Here is a 20,100-nt window from a genome sequence, read left to right as displayed (position 1 = left end):
AATTACAATTTTACTCATAATTGTCATAATAGAATATTGTACATTGATAGAATATGGAATGAAAATTTTATAAGGCTATTATCTCCTTTTGCCCAGTGACTTTAAGCAGCCAAAAAAGTATTAGGTACATTTTGCTTTGAATTTTAGAATTATTAAACTTCGGAATCAAAATATGGTGATTTTGTCATTTATTTGCATAATTGTGCATATTTTTCCTTGCCGTGAGGTCCTAATCTTTTGGTTTTCTTCTTTATTCTTTCTTCCTTGGTATTGATTTGGATATAGTCAGTTCTGCAGAATTGTACTGTAGATTACTAAGAACTTTTTGTTCATCTTCTCTTTCCCTTTAAAATTAAAAAATTAATTTCTAAATTAAAATTTTTTAATTTGTTTGCCGTATCTTTAGTAGAAAAATTCTGAAAGGTGAAACTGACACATGAAAAACACACTGAAATTAATAGTACTGTAGAGTTTAAGAGCTAGCAAGGGTTTTAGCAATTATTTAATCCAATTCCATCATTTTGGTCAAAGGAGGCCAAGCACACTATCCATTTACATTCTTGTTACTTAAATTTGGAAAAGCTTTATACAGGAAGATTTATTATTTTGATTTTATCAGTTGTATTAATATTTCAACAAAGATTTTCCTTTACATGTCCTGTTTTCTTACAGATAACTTGAACTACAGCAGTCACTACCATATCAATGGAAAGAATATACTGTGTGATATCTGTAATATAGACAACATTCCAGGAACAGTTCTCCCTTTCCTCTAAACTGATTACTTCAGATTCAGTTAAATTTGTCAGCAGTGATGTGTTTGTACAGACATTGCATCAAAACATTGAAAATTCGTGATCTCATTATTCCTATTATAAAATTGTACCTCTTCAAACATACTTCCTTGGGGATGGGAAGGGAGGCTCTTAAAACCTTGTAAGCATTTCTCTTATATTAGATTCCTAGGAAGGAATCTTTACCAAACATCATATAGTTAAAGGACTTTTCATAATTATCATTAATTTATTTTGTTTTAATTGGCGATGTCTTTTGGCAAAGTCATTCACGTAAGGGTGTGTTGAATTGAGTATATGGTGGTATCTGTTATTCTTCAGTAGCAAACATGACAATTCCAAGATCATATTGAAAGCACAACAAGACTGTGACAGATGTTCAATTATGGGTTCCAGATTTTTATTTCTATTGGAAATTTGCCTGAAAATTTTGTGGAATCTAAAGACTTAACTATTGCTGAAACTTGGCATCTCGTGATCAGTTCCAGTGTGCAGTAAATACCAAAATGTATTTCTATGTTCACAGAAGTTATGTTACATTTTCCCAAGATATTATATTATATATGAGAAATTTAATTTTTCAAGATTATAAGACATGAACAATGTATTGTCGTTTAACCTTAAATATTATAAAGAATCTGTGTCAATTCATTTATAACTGTATTGTGATACTTAATGGAGAAATTCCTAGAACATTTTAATGTTGAAGAGGGGTCTCTTCAAATATCTATTGGGAAATGAAGTTTCTTACCTAGGTGATTTTCTTCTGTGGAATGTTGTGACAATAGATTCCTGCTTGCATTCCATTTAGTGACATTCTTAAAAGATTTTTTTTCAAATCCATATTTTTCTGAAATGTTTTGTGTAGCAGTTTTCTAACTCTTGTTTCTTTCCTTTTCCCATTACACTAGTTAGAACTTTATATGATAAATGTATTAGGGGTATATGTCTCAGGACATAGCTGCCAAGGCCTAAATTACACCAGTTAAGAGTCAGTAATTATAGAAATACAACATTTTCTAATATATATTATGCTTATATAATATATTAGTTTTCTGTAATCCTGTCTTCCCTATCTTTAAAGTTATAAAAATGTTTCAATTCTCCTACATAAAAATTTAGTTAGGAAAAGATTTGTTAGGACACAAAAGTTTGAACTGTAGAGGTAAAAATTTATAAATCAGACTCCATCAAAATTAAACCTTCTGCTCTTTGAAGACATTGTTGAGAAAATGAAAATGGAAACCACTCACTATCTGAAAGAAAATATTTACCAAACAAATATTAGATGAGTGACTCATATTCAGAATATTTTAAACCGACAGTACCAAGTGCTGACAAGTTTGCGCACAAGCACCAAGAACTCACATCCATCACTGGTGGGAAGACAAGATGTTACAGCTACTTGGGAAAACTTTTACAGTTTCCTACAAAGTTAAACATACACTTTGTATTACCCAGCAACCCAGGAGAAGTGAAGAAATACATCTGCACTAAGTCCTGTATGTGAATGTTATCAGCAACTGTATTCAGAAGTGCTAAAAACTGGAAACAGTCCAGATGTTCTTCAGCTAGGGAATGGATAAACAAATTGTGTTATAGCCATAATATAACAATAAAGACATACAGCACATAGCAATAAAAAAAAAGAACCAATTACTGATACATACATTAAAATGGGTATCAAACCTCAACAGCATTTTGCTAAATGAAAATAAATCAGACACAAAAATAAAAGTATTGTGTGATTCTGTTTATTTGGCATTTTGAAATAAAATTAAGTAGATCAGTGGTTGTTTATGGATAGAGACAGATCAACTACTAAGGAGCATTAAGAAGCTTCTTTGGAATGATAGCAATACTCCCTTATCTCCATTGCAATTGTGGTTAAAAGACTTTCAGAACTAGAACTGTAGAACTGAAAGCATGAACTTTACATTTTAATTAAATGTCAAAAAAATCTTACCTGAAAAAGTAGTAATCTTCCCAAAATAGGGTAAAGAAGGTAGGCAATGTGTTTTGAAACATGATGTTAAAAATTTCAAAGGAACCAGGCTTTCTGGCTTATGGTACTTAAAAAAATCAGAGTTCCTTGAAATGCAAGAATAAAAAGTGTAGATTAGGTAAATTAAAATAATGATACAATAGTTTGGCAGTGATATCAGAGTATATATGTATTTCTTGTATTTTAATACTTTTTGAGGAGTGTAATTTTCACAAAACTTCTACTCAGTTTGTATTTTATAAAAGAAAGCAAGCTTATCCTGTATTTAGAAGATATGAACCCAAAATGATTTCTAGTCCTTGATAAACTTAACAGTGTTACTGTTTTTTGTCTTTGTTAGATTATCTCCGTCAAAGTTATGGGCTATCTATGGACTTCAATTCGCCAAATGATTATAATAAACTGGTGCTTTCACTATTATCTGGACTCCCCAATGAAGTGGACTTTGCTATTAATGTATGCACTCTCCTGTCAAATGAAAGCAAACATGTCATGCAACTTGAAAAAGACCCTAAAATCATCACATTATTACTTGCTAATGCCGGGGTGTTTGACGACAGTAAGTTTTAGGCTTAATGTATTATATAATCATTCTCTTAAAGGTGTTTAGATTTTTTTAAAATGTTTTTAAGGAAAAAAGTATTATTATTAGTCAGTATAATAGCATTCTTTATTTGCTTTTGTTATATTAAATGTATCATTTAAAATAATGAATGTCTGGATTTTTTTAACCTTATGTATTTGAATAGATTAGATATTTAACCTCATTAGATCTTTTGAAATTAAAATGCTGCATTTTTCTTAGAATAAATGTGGGTTTGTTGATTTGAAATCGTTTGATACAAAATTCTGATAGAGAAAACTAGACCTGTAGGAAGTAGTTTTCTGATGTCTATTTCTGCAGGTGTATAGTTAAAATTTTTAACTAAATAGTTTAGGTCAATGCACTTGAAAATTTGCTGCATAATAATCAAAATAAGGATTATCAGATATTTCATAGTTTTTACTTGTAGGATTTTTTAGTTGTAGGTTTTTATAGATCAAGTTCTTTGTTTTCTGTGAAATTATCTCAAATCTGGATTACTCTTCAGACCAAATTGCACAATTCTGTAATTGGACTTTAAAAAACAGGTTTTGAAATTTTTTCCTGCTCATAGTTTCTCCTTTTAAAATATCTGTCAGCTGAATGTTATTGATAGAAAGTTTCTTCTTGCCTCTCAATCCTCCTTCTACCCCAATACCATTGTAACTTCTTTTGCCAGAAGTTTATTCTATTAATAGATTAAGGTATTGATCCATTTTGAAATTATTTTATCATATAGGAAATTATACAGAATAGTCTGAAAATTTCTTGTAATATTTCATAGGTATATGAGTATTTTTGTTTTTATCTTTAAATAGGAGCGTGTTTGCAAATGAGTTCATTTTTCTATAATTTTCAAGCATACTTTTATTTGGGATTATCTAAATAGGATTCTCTTGTTTTTGGCCGTGTCACGCAGTTCATGGGGTGTCAGTTCTGCAACCAGGGATTGAACTCAGGCCCTCAACAGTGAGAACAGAATCCTAACCACTGGACTGCCAGGGAATTCCCTAAATAGGGTTCCTTAAAATCTGACATGTATTTATTTTATATGAAGACATTTTGAAATTAGACTAAAGTGAAATTAGTTTCTTAAACTTCTGAAACTATTCCTGGTTACATGGAGGAGGAACAAAGATCAGCAATTCATCAGTTTGTATTATAACTGTGAAGATCTAACTTTTGTGGATTTCCACCTCACTTTTATGTTCTTTGCTTCCTAATATTTCATCTTGATCTTTTAAAGACATTTTTCAGCATTTAATACAGAATGGAGTTTAAAATTGGTTCATTTTGAGAAATCTTAAAATGAAGTTTTTAAAAATAATAAATATTCTCAGACAATGATAATTTTCGTGAATTCTTACTGTTTAATCATTGGATAAGGATTTCATTTGTATATATGTGATAAACTGAGTTTACCAGTTTTAATGTGCTGAAGTGTGACATGCTTTAGCACTTTTATTTATCTCAGACTAAATTGTTATGTAGAGTAGCAGTCATTAATAATTAATATTAGCAAGTGCTATTTGAGGAATATTTCTTTTATTTCAATAGTCAGAATTTAGAGTTCCAGAGTATATAGGGACTTTATGAAGACCATATACTTTTAAAAGAGTGGTTTTACATTATGAAAACATTAAGGGTATGTATGATTTTGTATATATTTCATTAGGCTCTTGAGAGGTTTTGATTTTTTAGGCATGGAGTTTTAATTGAGAGAAAATATATATGCCACTTCTTTTGAATGTGTGGGATGTTTATACATGATATGTGTTTGAAGAAGTATAATAAAAATTCCATGTGACAAAAATTTAATTTTTCCTTCTTATATTTGCATTCGGTGTTCTTTTTCCATGGAGTTTTTCTTTATAAGGTTTTCTTCAGGACAAACAAAATCTTGTCTTTCTTTAGAAGTGTATGGACTTAATTTTTCTGATTTAGCTGCTCCGGATGTATACATTTGATGAAACTCTTCTTTAGGTCACTATAGTTAAATTTATTTATTTAAAACTTCACATCAACCCTTTATATCATGTTCTTATTATTCTAATATCAATATAATGTTAAACTGTTTCCATTCCTCATGCTTTTTAATATTTTTTTCAATGAAAAGTCTTATCCTTACCTAAGTACTTTACAAATTTTGTTTTATGTAGTATGTAAATATTACTTGGCTTCCCTGGTGGCTCAGATGGTAAATAATCTGCCTGTAATGCAGGAGACCCGGTTTCAATCCCTGGGTCAGGAAGATCCCCTGGAGAAGGGAATGGCAACCCACTCCAGTATTCTTGCTTGGAGAATCCCATGGACAGTGGAACCTGGCAGACTACAGTCCATGGGGGCTCAAAGAGTAGGAGATGACTAAGTGACTGACACACACAATAGTAAGTAAATATTAGGTCTGTAATTAAAGGTGTAAAAGGACTACAAACATTCAGTAAATCTTTTACAACAGAAAATATATACATGTTATCCTTGTTATTAACACATCCATTAAGAAGGCTTACTTTTATTTTTTTGAAGAATCAAATTCATAAAGCTAGTTTTTCTGTTAACAGTTGCCACTATGTAGTTTTCTTCTTCATTTGAAAACCAATAGCTTTTCATTATAGAATATAGATAATTATAGATAGTTGATGAAAGTACTTACCTGGTTTTTAAAGGGAGATGCCTATTGTGTCACAGTTTAGAAATTTGTATTATATGACTTTACTGTCTAGTCCCATAGCTGACAAAGGGAGTTAGCAACATAGAAATGAAAAAAAACAGTATAACATGTATCTGTATACCTCAACCTTTGTTGTGAGAGGCAGGGGGTAATGTGTTATTAAGAAGAAGCTTTTGAAAATAGATGGTTTGAGTTTCCTCCTAAAGCAACTTTATCAAGAAATATAAATCAGCTATATGACTTAGAATGTTTTCTAAAGATTTATTCCTAAAGAATACCTTGTCCATTAATATTTCAAATATAAATTATATAATTATCTTTGAAATGAATGAATATTTAAGATTATAAAAGTTTGGGAACCTAGTAGTAATAGCATCAGTTTGACTTTTTAATATTTTTTCTTCTACAAATGATAACTAATGCAGGGTAATTATTATTGTCTAACTGTTATGAAAGCCAGTTGTGTGTTTTTAGATTGTGACAAAAACTTTCTTTAAATTCTGTAATTTGAAAAACTGTATTTCAAGAGAAGTTATCATGACTTTCTGTCATTTATTATGAAGCAATTTTTAATGAACAAGGTATCTTAAGGTGTATTTTTCCTGTTTTTCCAAACCTACCTATTCAGGAACTAAGTGAAAGAAGTAATTTCATATTACTGAATATGCTATTTATTCTTTTAGCTTTAGGATCCTTTTCTACTGTATTTGGAGAAGAATGGAAGGAGAAGACTGATAGAGATTTTGTTAAGGTAAATTCATGTAAATTAATATATTGAACCATTGCATTATATGTAGCCAAGGGCCAAAGGTCAGTTAATTTAATATAAGAACTGTGATTAAGCTGAGTAAAAAATATTTTAGGATAGCTAATAAACAAATGAAGTTTTCATTTTATCATATATTGATATCTGAGAATGATAAATATGTAACAGAAGCAATAAATCTGAGGATACTCAGATTAAGTAGCCGTTTGGGTAATTTGCTTAAGATTATTTTTCAGTTTACTTAATCATTCTTCAGCTGTGTAATATGCCACTTGATTTTTTTGTTAAGTTTAATTATAGTGACTGTGTTTTAATTTCTAGAAATTCTCAAATCTGTGTATATACAAACACATACTTGATAGGGCTAATATCTAAGCCTCCTGTGACTCTGATTCTACTAACACTGGCTCATGGTGAATTATTCCTTTGTGTTTTTTAATGTTGGCTTATCAATTTCAGCAGATATATTTATGTAGGATTTTTGTACACATTGGCTGGAAAGTATTTCTTCCTTTCTCTGTTGCTTTTGCCAGTCACTTGAAATACTGATCAGAATGACTTTATATTAATTTTTTTATTGGAGATTTTTCTGATTACTCTGATAGTAAAAACATAGTCATGGGAATTGTGAAGCAGGCTAGTGGTGAAATACATTATGGATTGTTTTTAACTCAAAGCTCAAGACAGTCCCTTTTATCTCCGTTTCTTTGAGGGTATTAAACCTTCAAATTTCTCACCATGATGTAGAGTTGCTTTTTTAATTCCCAACTTTACAAGCTAACCCAAAGTTCTGTATTACCCCATTCACTGAAAGTCAACCCTCTTGATTGAAGTTAGGCAGGTAATTTCTTTAATTCTAGAAAACTGGTCAGTAAACATGCACAAAAAAAGTATATTAAGGTAACACATGCAGTCACAATGAGGATAGAGCTTGTCAGTATAATCACTAATCACATGAAATCAAGAAGACACAAATATGTTGAAGATGAACAGATGATCACGTCTGTTATATATTTTCATTGACTTCTGGTATTTATATTTTATTCTACATACTATAGAATATTGTATTCTTTGGGTTTAATTCTCTTCACTTTTCCTAATTTCTTGAGCTGGTGCTTGGAGTTACTGATTTTTGTTTCTATTTTTTTCTAATATATATATATTTAAAGTCATAAAAGCACACTTTAACTTTGTACTTCCAATATTGATAATTTCATATCATTATTATAGCTCATTTTAAAATATCTTCTAATGGCCATGTTTTTCTCTTTAAGAAAATGGATTATTTAGAAGGGAATTTTCTTAATTTCCAAAGATGTATGAAAAACTTCCCAATTTCCTTTTTTTACTAATATCTGACTGAATTTCAGTATGTTTAGAGAGACTGTTCTGCTTAGTTTTTAATCTTTGAAATGTTTTCACCCATTAATTTGTAGCTTAGGATTGATCATTGTACTTTGCAGATACATTTTTACACCTTGAAGGTTTGTGGCAACCCTGTGTTGAACAAGTTTATCAATGCCATTTTTCCAACAGCATGTTCATTTCATGTGTCTGTGCCCATTTTGATAATTCTCTCATTGTTTCAAACTTTTTAATTATTCTTTTTCTTATTGGGTTTGCCAAAAGATTCGTTTTGTTTTTTTCTGTACAGTGGTTCTAGTAGTGCTTAGTTGTCTTTAACTTTGAAACAATTTTGGTAGATTGTATTGTGACAGCTGCCATATTGGCATGAATTAAAGAAAGCTTAACAAAACTGGTGAATTTTTGTATAACCATTTTAATATTGAAGATGGAAGAGAAAACCAACATTTTTGGCATGTGATGCTTTATTATTTCAAGAAAGGTAAAAATGCAACAGAAACACAAAGAAAGATTTGTACAATGTACTAACTGAACATGTTAGAAGTGGTTCTTGAAGTTTACTGCTACAGATTTCTCACCGGGCGATGCTCCTCAGTTGGGTAGACCATTTGAAGTTGATAGCGATCAAATCAAGACATTAATTGAGAACAATCAGTGTTACACCATGCAGGAAATAGCCGACACACTCAAAAGATCTAAATCAAGCATTGAAAGTCATTTGTACCAGCTTGGTTGTTTCATTAGTTAAGTGAATAAAATCTTCTTGACGATATTTCTGGATGTGATTCTCTGCTTAAACATAATGAAAACATTCCATTTTTAAAGCACATTGTCACAGGTAATAAAAAGTGAATATGGCAAAATAATGTGAAACAGAAGAGAATGTGGGGTGGGGCAAAGCAAAATGAACCACCACCAACTACATGGAAGACTGGTCTTCATCAAGAGAAGGTTATGTTGTGTATATGCTGGGATTGGAAGGGAGACCTCTATTATCAGCTCCTTCTGGAAAACCAAACTTTTGATTCCAACAAGTACTACTCAATTAGACCAACGGAAAGCAGCACTTCACAAAAATTGTCCAGATTAGTCAACAGAAAACACAAAATCTTCCATCTGGATAATGCAAGAACATGTGTTTCTTTGATAACCAGGCAAAAACTGTTATAGCTTGGCTAGGACATTAATTCATCTGCCATATTCATCAGACATTGCACCTTTGGATTTCCATTTATTTCCATCTTTACAGATTCCCTTAATGGAAAAAATTTCTCCAGTGGAAAAGTTTCCTTGAAGACTGTAAAAGGCACCTGGAACAGTTCTTTGCTCAAAAAAGATAAAAAGTTTTGAAAAGATGCAATTAGGCAATTACCTAAAAAGTGACAGAATTTAGTAGAACAAAATGGTAAATACATTGCTCAATAAAGTTGATGGTAAAAATGAAAAATTTGTCTTTTATTTTTACTTAAAAACTGAAGGGACTTTTTGGCTAATCCATTATTATAGTAGTTTTGGTCATGTATGATCTTTGATTTTGCCACTATGACTTACTGAAGGTTCAGATGATGGTTAGCCTTTTGTTTTTTAGCATTATTTCCTAATCAAAGGAGATCCAACCCGTCCGTTCTAAAGGAAATCAGTCCTGAATATTCTTTGGAAGGACTGATGCTGAAGCTGAAACTCCAATACTTTGGCCACCTGATGCGAAGAACTGACTCATTGGAAAAGACCCTGATGCTGGGAAAGATTGAAGGCGGGAGGAGAAGGGGTCGAGAGGATAAGATGGTTGAATGGCATCACTGACTCAATGGACCTGAATTTGGGTAAACTCCGGGAGCTGGTGATGGACAGGGAGGCCTGGCGTGCTGCAGTCCATGGGGTTGCAAAGAGTTGGACACAACTGAGTGACTGAACTGACTGACACTTTTTTTGAGCATAATGCTATTGTACACTTAATAGACTATAGTAGAGTATAAACATAAATATAGGCACTGGGAAACCAAAATGTTCATTTGGGTTGACTCACTTTTTAATGATATTTAGTTTATCGTGATGGTCTGAAACTGAACCTGCAATATCTCCAATGTATGACCCGTATTCTGAAGTTGTTAGGTGTAAGTGTCTACATAAGTCACTCAGGCCAATACAGTTAATCATTAAAAAAAATTTTTTTTAATTGGAGTATAGTTGATTTACAGTGTTATGTCAGTTTTAGGTGTATAGTTGAGTGAATCATTTTTACATATACATGTATCCATTCTTTTTTACATTCTTTTCTAATATGGATTATTGCAGAATATTGAGTAGAATTCTCTGTGCTATTCAATAGGTCCTTATCAATTATCTATTTTATCAAAATACATAAAAATATTAGTGTGTATACGTTAATCCCAGTTTCCTAATTTATCCCCTCCACCCTGCTTGCAACTTTGGTAACCATAAGTTTGTTTTCTATATTTGTGACTCTGTTTTGTACATATGTTCATCTGCACCATTTTTTTTAAGATACCACATATAAGCAATATCATATTATATGTCTTTGTCTTACTTCACTTAGTATGATAATCTGTAGGTCCAGCTATGTTGCTGCAAATGACATTTCATTCTTTTTTATGACTGAGTAATATTCCTGTGTGTGTGTATACCATATATTTATGCATCCTTTGTTGACGGACATTTAGGTTGCTTCCATGTCTTTGTTATTGTAAATGCTGCTCCAGTGAGCATTGGGGTACATGTATCTTTTTGAATTATGGCAACAGCATCTGATATTTATATTTCCAGGGCAATACTGGCTGTTTCATCTGTTTATTTCTTCATTTATGAAGATAAATATGTTAAAAGCACCCAGTTTGATTGTGGATTATTCTTAAAGAGATAACAGTACCAGACCACCTTACCTATCTGCTGAAAAGCGTGTGTGCAGGTCAAGAAGCAATAGTTAGAACCGGAGGTGGAACAATTGACTGGTTCAAATCAAAACTGTTGAACTAGTAGGACAAGGTTCATGGATGTATGAATCTTGGGAATGGAGTATGACAAGGTTCTATATTGTCATCCTGCTTACTTATATGCAGAGTACATCATGTGAAATGCCAGGTTGAGTGAATCACAAGCTGGAATCAAGATTGCTGGGGGAAATAACAACATCAAATATACAGATGATACCACTCTAATGGCAGAAAATAAAGAGAAACTAAAGAGCCTCTTGATGAAGATGAAAGAGGAGGGTGAAAAAGCTGGCTTAAAATTCAACATTCAAAAAATGAAGATCATGGGATCCAGTCCCATCACTTCATGGCAAATAGAAGGGGAAGAAACTGGAAGCAGTGTCAGATTTTATTTTCTTGGGTTCCAAAATCACTGCAGACGGTGACCGCAGCCGTGCAATTCAAAAATGCTTACTTCTTGGAAGAAAAGCTATGACAAACCTACCTAGTATATTAAAAAGCAAAGACATTACTTTGCTTACTGAGAAAGGTCCATATAGTCAAGGCCATGGTTTTTCCAGTAGTCATGTACAGATGTGAGAGTTGGACCATAAAGAAGGCTGAGTGCCACAAAATTGATGCTTTCAAATTGTGGTGCTGGGGAAGATTCTTGAGAGTCCTGTGGACAGCAAGATCAAACCAGTCAATCCTAAAGGAAATAAATTCTGATTATTCATTGGAAGGTCTGATGTTGAAACTGAAGCTCCAGTACTTTGGCCACTTGATGTGAAGAGCCTATTCATTGGAAAAGACCCTGATACTGGGAAAACTGACGGCAAAAGGAGAAGAGGGTGGAAGAGGGTAGGATGGTTAGTTAGCATCACTGGACATGTGTTTGAGCAAACTCCAGGAGATGGTGAAGAACAGTGAGGCCTGACTTGCTGCAGTCCGTGGTGTCGCAAAGAGTCAAACATAACCTAGCGACTGAACAACAACCTCTTTGATTATGGCAACACAATCATGATATTTGTAATTCCACACCAATACTGACTGTTTCACCTGTTTATTTCTTTATTTATGAAGAGAAATGTGTTAAAAGCACATGTTTTGATTGAGGATATATTTCTTTATAGTTCTATAAAGATAGTATTTTCATATTTTGAGAATATATTATTTAGTGCACACTAGTTAATTGGACATATTATAAAGTCTCCTTTTTACAGTTAAGTCTCCTTTTTCCTTTTTTTTCCCTTTCTTTTTTGGTCTGATGTTGTTGTTGTTAAGTCTCAAGTCATATCTGACTATCTGCAACTCCATGAAGTGCAGCACGCCCGGGTTCCCCATCTTTCACTATCTCCCTGAGTTTGCTCAGACTCATGTCCGTTGAGTCAGTGATGCCATCCAGCCATCTTATCCTCTGTCACCCCTTTATCCTCTTGCTCTCAATCTTTCCCAGCATCAGAATCTTTTCCAGTGAATAGGCTGTTTGCATCAGGTGGTCAAAATATTGGAGCTTCACCTTTAGCATCAGATATTAATATAACTGTGTGTGTGTGTGTGTGTGTATCAGCTTCCTTTTGGTTGCTATTTATATGTTCTTATTTTATATTCAACCTTTTTTATCTTTATATTTTAGATCAGTTTTTTGGTAAATAACATATTTGGGCTTCTTTTTTTTTTTTTTTTTTTTTTTGCTTCCGTGATGGCTGAGACAGTAAAGAATCTTCCTTCAATATAGGAGACCTGGGTTTGATCCTTGGGTCGGGAAGATCCCCTGGTGAAGGGAATGGCTACCCACTCCAGTATACTTGCCTAGAGAATTCCATGGACAGAGGAGGCCTGGCGGGCTACAGTCCATGTGGGTCACAAAGAGTTGGACACAACTGAGTAACTGACACTTTCACTGGACCTTTTACCTCTTAGTTGGAAAAACTTTGATTTTAAATTAGTGTACATATTCCATCTACTTTAAGTATAATTTCGATACATAATTATGTTTAAATTTGCCATGTTCTGAACAGGTTTCTAAATGTCTTGCATGTTTGGTTTTCTTTTCTGTCCTTCACCTTTCTTTCTTTTTTTTAATTGATTGGACTGAGTATTGTTTATTTTTCACTATTGTGCCCACATAGATTTTATATACACTTATTCTGTTTTCTTATTGATCATATTAGCAATATTTTAATCCTTACTAATTTTAGTGACTAAATAATAGTAACAATGTAATAAATTAGTACTCACCTCATTTTTTATTTATAAACAACTTTTGTTGTGCAGTGTTGCTTTTTCAGGTTTCTTAAATAGAATCTTAGACCATTGATTTTAGATTTTTTATCTTGTATCAATATATAAAGCTGTCAATTACCTCTATAAGCAACTTTAAATATTTTCCCACAATTTTTATGTTGTCATTATCATTTGGTTCATTGTATTTATTTCCCTTGTGATTTCTTCTTTAACTCATGAGTTATATAGAAATGTTTTATTTCTGTTTTCAAACTACCTTTTATTGTTATCATTTACTATCATTATTATTACTGCTTTTTAATTGCATTCCATTTTGTCAGAGAACATCCCATATGATTTCATTCTTTTTTAATCAAGACTTGTTTTATAGTTCAGCCTGCATTCTTTCAGTTATAGTTCAGAACATTCTTTCTGGTGAATGTTTTATGCACACTTGAAAAGAATGTTTTTTGGATGTAATATTTGTTGATAACAATTAAGTAAAGAGTGTTGACAGTGTTGTTCAATATTTCTGTATCACTAATGTTTTTCTATATAACTGTTCTATGATTTCTTGAGAGTTGAGTGTTGAAATCATCAACTATTTATATGCCCTGTCAGTGTTTGTATCTCCTATTGGTTCTGTCAGTTTTTGCTTCATGTATTTTGAACTCCAGTTTTTAGTGGCATGTACATTTAGGATTATTATTTTTCCTTGGGTTTATTTAACTTTTTTTTTTTTTTTTTCTTTTTCATGAAATTTGGAATGCTTTTAGCAATTATTCAATTTTTTTTATTTCCCCTCCTGCCTTTTAGGAACTGTTCTACAAGCCACTGTGGCTCTGTTCCTTGATTTAAGGCCTTTTTGTTTTCTGTGTATGGATAGTTTCTATTGTTATTTTTGTTTTCTGTTTTCTAATTAAGCCCATCTAATCATGTATTTTTATTTCAGATATTGTTTTTCAGCGACATTCCATTTGACTTTTTTATATTGTCCCACATTTCCCTTAATTATGTTCAAATTTTCCTTTAAGTTGTTGAGCATATTTAATAATAGTTGTTTGAAAGTTTTTATCTCCTAGTTTTATTATTTTGGGGGGGCTTCCCTGGTGGCTCAGAGGTTAAAGTGTCTACCTACAATGTGGGAGACCTGGTGGCAACCCACTCCAGTATTCTTGCCTGGAGAATCCCGTGGACGGAGGAGCCTGGTGGGCTACAGTCCACGGGGTCACAAAGAGTCGGGCATGACTGAGGGACTTAACTTTCTTTATTATTTCTGGGTCTTTTTTTTGTTAAAACACATTTGCCTTAGTTATGTGTCATGTTTCCTACTTCCTTTGTGTGTGTGCTCAGTTGTTCAGTCATGTCTGACTCTTTGTAACCCCACTGACTGTAGCCTGCCAGGCTCCTTTGTCCATGGAATTTTCTAGGCAAGAATACAGGGTTTCCATTTTCTACCCTAGCTGATCTTTCCAACAGAGGGACAAACCTGCATCTCACGTTTCCTACACTGGCATGCGGATTCTTTACCACACAACACCTGGGAAGCCCATACTTCCTTTGTACATATTGTAATTTTTCAATTAGATATAGATATTGGAATACTACATTGTTTAGTGTCTAGTTTTTGGTGTCTTTCACGAATGTTGAACATTGTTCTGGTATACTTTTAATTAATATATGGGTATTTGTTACGACAAATACAGGACTTGTTCAATTGTTAAGTCATGTCTGACTCTTTGTGACCCCATGAACTGCAGCATAACTGGCTGCCCTGTCTTTCACTGTCTCCCAGAATTTGCTCAAACTCATGTCCATTGAGTCAGTGATGCTATCTAACCATCACAGCACTAGTTTTATCTTTATTCTTAAAGGGTGGACTTATTTGGAGCTCAGTTAGCTGGGTATATGGGTGGGTGTGTCTGTGTATACACACATATGTATGTATATAGGGGAGCTGAGGGGGAGAGAATTTATCTTTTCAGTTTAGTAATTGCTGTGATCTTTTGGGTTTATTATCTCCATTCCTTTATGTAGAAAGAGTGTCTATGTAAATGTATGGGGCGGTCATTGGACTCACCTCATTTGCCTATCATATTTCAGTGATTATAGTTTTACATTGCTTTCTTGTCCAGTTTCTTTTAAACACTTGTTTTACACATGTTGGTTTATGATGGGATGACTATTGCAGTACCATTATGACCTGAACAAAATTTTCTTTCAAGCATTTTTCATAGATTTTAATTTTATGTGTATTTTTACCCATAAGTCTTTTTAAAGTATTTTATTTATTCAGCATTTATTTTTATTCAAATCACGTCTACCTTTTCATGCATTTTTTCCCCCAGTGCAGGTTTGCAGATGACATTTTTCTGTTTTCATTTGTCAGAAAATGTCTTTATTTCAGCTTTTATGTTGAAGAGCAGTTTCACTGTGTAAAGTTTCTATAATACTTTGCCAAATGTTTACGTACATGACTTTGAAAATATCCCAGTCTTCTGGCTTCCATGATTTCTTTTACAAAGTTTCCTGTAATTTTAGTTGTCTTTAGTTGTCTTTTTCAAGGTTATCTGTCCCTTTTCCCTCATTTGCATTTAAGATTTTTCTTCATCTTTGCTTTTCATGAATTTTTTTATGATGCTTCTCCACATTTTATCTTTTCTTAGAGTTTCGAGTGTTTCTTAAGTCTATGGCTTGGCATGTTTCAATTGATTTAGAAAATTTCTTGGCCCTGTCTTTTCAAATACTGTTTTTCCCATTCTTCCTATTTTCCACAGGAACTTCAATTAATTCTGTTAGAACTTTTCACTGTATATTTCTTGAATGATTTTATTCTGTTCATCCTTTTGTCTTTTCATGCTTCTAACTTGCTATTTTTTCCTGCCATCTCTTCCAGTCACTAATTCTTATTTGAGTTGAATCTAATCATTCATTAAATATGTCCATTCAGTTCTTGTTTTCAGTTCTAGAATTTCTGTTTATCTATTTCTTAAAGTTTCTGCTTATATGCCAAACTTCAGTCTTAACTTCTATTTCTTTTTTTTCCATGATCATTTAAAATTCCTCTCTGATATCTTTATTATTTGAGTTTCCTGTGGCCCTTTTTTCTTGTTATTGAACATTGTCTTCTTCCTTTATATGCCTAATTCTTTTTTATTGTTACCAAACATTTTTTTATCTTGAGTTTTTTTGCATTGAGTCATTTTGTTTGTGGACTTTTTCTCAGGTTATGAATTCCTCAAACTGAAATAGTTATTTTGAAATACACATCAGAATGTTTAGAAATAAGTAGTGATCTAATAGCCCATGTGCTTCTTTATTAGTACAGAAGTAATAAGATAATAGAGCTAAATGGCATAGAAAAGTTAAAACTAAAATTCATTTTGTATAGATTTATCAATATAAAGGTGTTTGTTTCTTAGCCTGAAAAAGATTAAGCAGTGGATTTTGACTTATTCCCTCTCTCATAAGGATCAAAAAATAATTTGTAGAAATGGAGTACTGAAACACAGCCTAAATATCTGGGTTACAAATCTGTAAATACAAATGCTCCACTACTTGCTTTTTTATATTCTTCCAGATACAGATTTACTCAGTAGCTAGCCAGTTATGTCTTAGGAGTCTGTAAATAGAAATACTGTTTCTGTGTGCAGTTTATTAATGGGATTAATGACTGTCATAATTTTTGAGTACTAATGAGCATAAATACCATTTCTAGATGTTTTCCATAGCTATGGAGTGATCTGTGGTTCCCATTGATGGCAGTGTCAGAATTTCTATTACCACTGTGGTTTGTTTTCTAACATTCAGAGTTGAAGAAAATGCTGAGGAAATGCCAAGTTTTAGTTAGAGGTTAATGAACCTAAAGATGCCATTCTTTTTAGAGATGGACTAATTTCTTTCACAGACCTTTTAGGATCTCTGGGCCCCCAGCCAAAATGATATCTTTGAACTATAGAAATTCAAGTATTTGTGTTGAAGTGCGAAGTATATATAATATAATGGTATCTACATGAACTGAAAATAGCAGAACTATTGTGACTATTTTTAAACTAATAGAATAGTTATTTCAAATTGTCAGTATTAAGTTTAATAATTTCTCATTACAGTTTTGGAAAGACATTGTTGATGATAATGAAGTACGTGACCTCATATCTGACAGAAACAAGTCTCATGGTAAGTCAGGAAGTATTTTAAATAAATTTAAAATATCAATAATAATAAGTACAATATCGATTTAAGTAAACTATGTTTTCTTCTGTTGTAGAAGGTACATCAGGAGAATGGATTTGGGAATCTTTATTTCATCCACCTCGAAAGCTGGGCATTAATGATATTGAAGGACAACGGGTACTTCAGATTGCAGTGATTTTGCGAAATCTTTCCTTTGAGGAGGGCAATGTTAAGCTCTTGGCAGCTAATCGTACCTGTCTCCGTTTCCTGTTACTTTCTGCACATAGTCATTTTATATCTCTAAGGCAGTTAGGCCTTGACACATTAGGAAATATTGCAGCTGAGGTAAGCATGTGACCGAACCTTAAAACAATTTTTATAGTTGGCAGAATATTTACTTTAAAACTTCAGGATGTGGGATTATTATATTTGCTATAATTATAGAATATTAAATGCTTACATATAGTTTTTGCCTAAAGTGGTATTACCCAGTGGTGTGGAGAAGAATATTTGAAATGATGCTCCAGATTTATTGAGAGCTATTTTCACAGTCATTACATTTTTAAAATTATACAATGTTCTATTCATTTTTATTCAGTTTGAAATATGCATTTGGATATAAATTGGATGAAGCCTCTCTCAACAGTAGTGTCCTTTCCTTTTTTTCAGCTTTTATTGGATCCTGTTGATTTCAAAACTACTCACCTGATGTTTCATACTGTTACAAAATGCCTAATGTCAAGGGATAGATTTTTAAAGATGAGGGGTAAGTGCTCACTTAAGTTCTCACTGTCTAAAGTACATAAGCTTTGTATCATGTTTTAAAAGACAAATAAATGTTTATGTGTATATGCTTTTCAGGCATGGAAATTTTGGGAAATCTTTGCAAAGCAGAAGATAATGGTGTTTTGATTTGTGAATATGTTGATCAGGACTCATACAGAGAGATCATTTGTCATCTCACTTTACCTGATGTGCTGCTCGTAATCTCAACACTTGAGGTGCTATATATGCTCACAGAAATGGGAGATGTAGCTTGCACAAAAATTGCAAAAGTAGAAAAGAGCATAGGTAAGACTAAACCAGAAAAGAAAAATTAATTTTCTTTATTGAGGAAAAGTACTTAATGTGCTGTAAAAAAAATCACAGTTGACATTTGGGGTATACTTTTTATTTTGAGGAATCATTACCCTTTCAGACACACTTGTGTTATTCTTTCTGCCTGTTTCAGATAATAAAAAAAAACTTCTATCATAGAGAGACCAGGGTGCACGTGGCTATCAGTAGTCTTTATTTCCTCTCTTTATTTCTGTAACTATGTGTTGAGTTTGAAATCGGCGAGATGTCTGAGTCTTACTCTCCAGGAAGCAGGTCCATCTGTTTCAGGTGGTCAGTGCTAGTAGTGGTACTGTTAATGAACTCACCTTCTAGTGAGTTGTCAGTTTTAAATACACTTAATAAAACATGTCACATTAACGTTTTCATCAGTGATTCAAAGTATTTATTTCTTTGGTATAAATACTAGAATCAGAATTAATAAAGATTTGGCTTGAAAAGTATTGAGAAATAAAGATGTAGTTTCCATATCAGTGGTTCCTAAATCTGGCAACACATCAAAATCACTTGGGAATGTTTTTAAAAATGAAGATAATCTAACATCTACCCCAGAGCTTCCAAATCAGTTTTCAGAGATTGAGCCTAAAAATCTAAAATTAAAGATCCACAGATAATTCTGATGAATAGTGATTCATAAACTGGCATTTGAGAAGCAGCGTTTTATATAGCATCTATTTTTCAGTGATGTCATTGTTTTACAAAATTATTGAGTAACAACTGTTGGTTTTTAATTTGTTTTAGACATGTTAGTGTGTCTGGTTTCTATGGATATTCAGATGTTTGGCCCAGATGCACTGGCTGCAGTAAAACTCGTTGAACATCCAAGTTCCAGTCATCAAATTTTATCTGAAATTAGACCACAAGCTATAGAGCAAGTCCAAACGCAGACCCATGTAGCATCTTCCCCAGGTTAGTATCTTTGTATGATCTTTTTCAGTGTGGTTATTGGTATGTAAGATTTAATACTAAGGATAAATTTAAATTGGCTTCCTATGTGGCACTAGTAGTAAAGAAGCTGCCTGCCAGTGCAGGAGACGAAAGAGACATGGGTTCGATCCCTGGGTTGGGAAGATCCCTTGGAGGAGGGCATGGCAACCCACTCTAGTAATCTTGCCTGGAGAATCCCATGGACAGAGGAACCTGAAAGGCTATGATCCATAGGGTCGCAAAGAGTCAGACACAGCTGAAGTGACTTAGCACACAGCACATAAATTTAATATGCAGTACAGGGAACTGATGTTCGACGAGAGTTGGCCAAATGAGAATTGAGTATGTACATTAATTTCTTACATATTATACATTCCAGGAGCAGCAGGATGAAGGTGAGCACAGAAGAGGAATAGTATAATAAATAAATGAAGTTGAAAAGGATTTAGAGTAGTGTGAGGGATTAAGTATTATTCACAGCTGTGAGAGCATTAAGTGCCCTAATGGGTTTGTGATTTTTGTCATTAGAAATTGATAAACCAGG

The 20,100-nt window shown here is 32.8% G+C and overlaps 1 protein-coding gene across 1 annotated transcript in view; it reads left to right on the top strand.

Moving 5' to 3' along the window:
• ARID2 (AT-rich interaction domain 2) overlaps window positions 1–20,100 on the top strand; it is a 180,470-nt gene that overhangs the window by 99,743 nt on the left and 60,627 nt on the right. The window contains exons 5-11 of the mRNA XM_065934570.1: window positions 3,140–3,358; window positions 6,737–6,804; window positions 17,450–17,516; window positions 17,608–17,858; window positions 18,183–18,279; window positions 18,375–18,584; window positions 19,371–19,538. Coding sequence (XP_065790642.1) covers window positions 3,140–3,358; window positions 6,737–6,804; window positions 17,450–17,516; window positions 17,608–17,858; window positions 18,183–18,279; window positions 18,375–18,584; window positions 19,371–19,538 — 1,080 coding nt within the window. The remainder of the gene's footprint in view (window positions 1–3,139; window positions 3,359–6,736; window positions 6,805–17,449; window positions 17,517–17,607; window positions 17,859–18,182; window positions 18,280–18,374; window positions 18,585–19,370; window positions 19,539–20,100) is intronic.

The sequence above is a fragment of the Muntiacus reevesi genome, chromosome 4 (assembly GCF_963930625.1).
Source record: "Muntiacus reevesi chromosome 4, mMunRee1.1, whole genome shotgun sequence".
NCBI classification, from domain to species: domain Eukaryota; kingdom Metazoa; phylum Chordata; class Mammalia; order Artiodactyla; family Cervidae; genus Muntiacus; species Muntiacus reevesi.
This window is presented reverse-complemented; position numbering and strand designations above follow the sequence as displayed.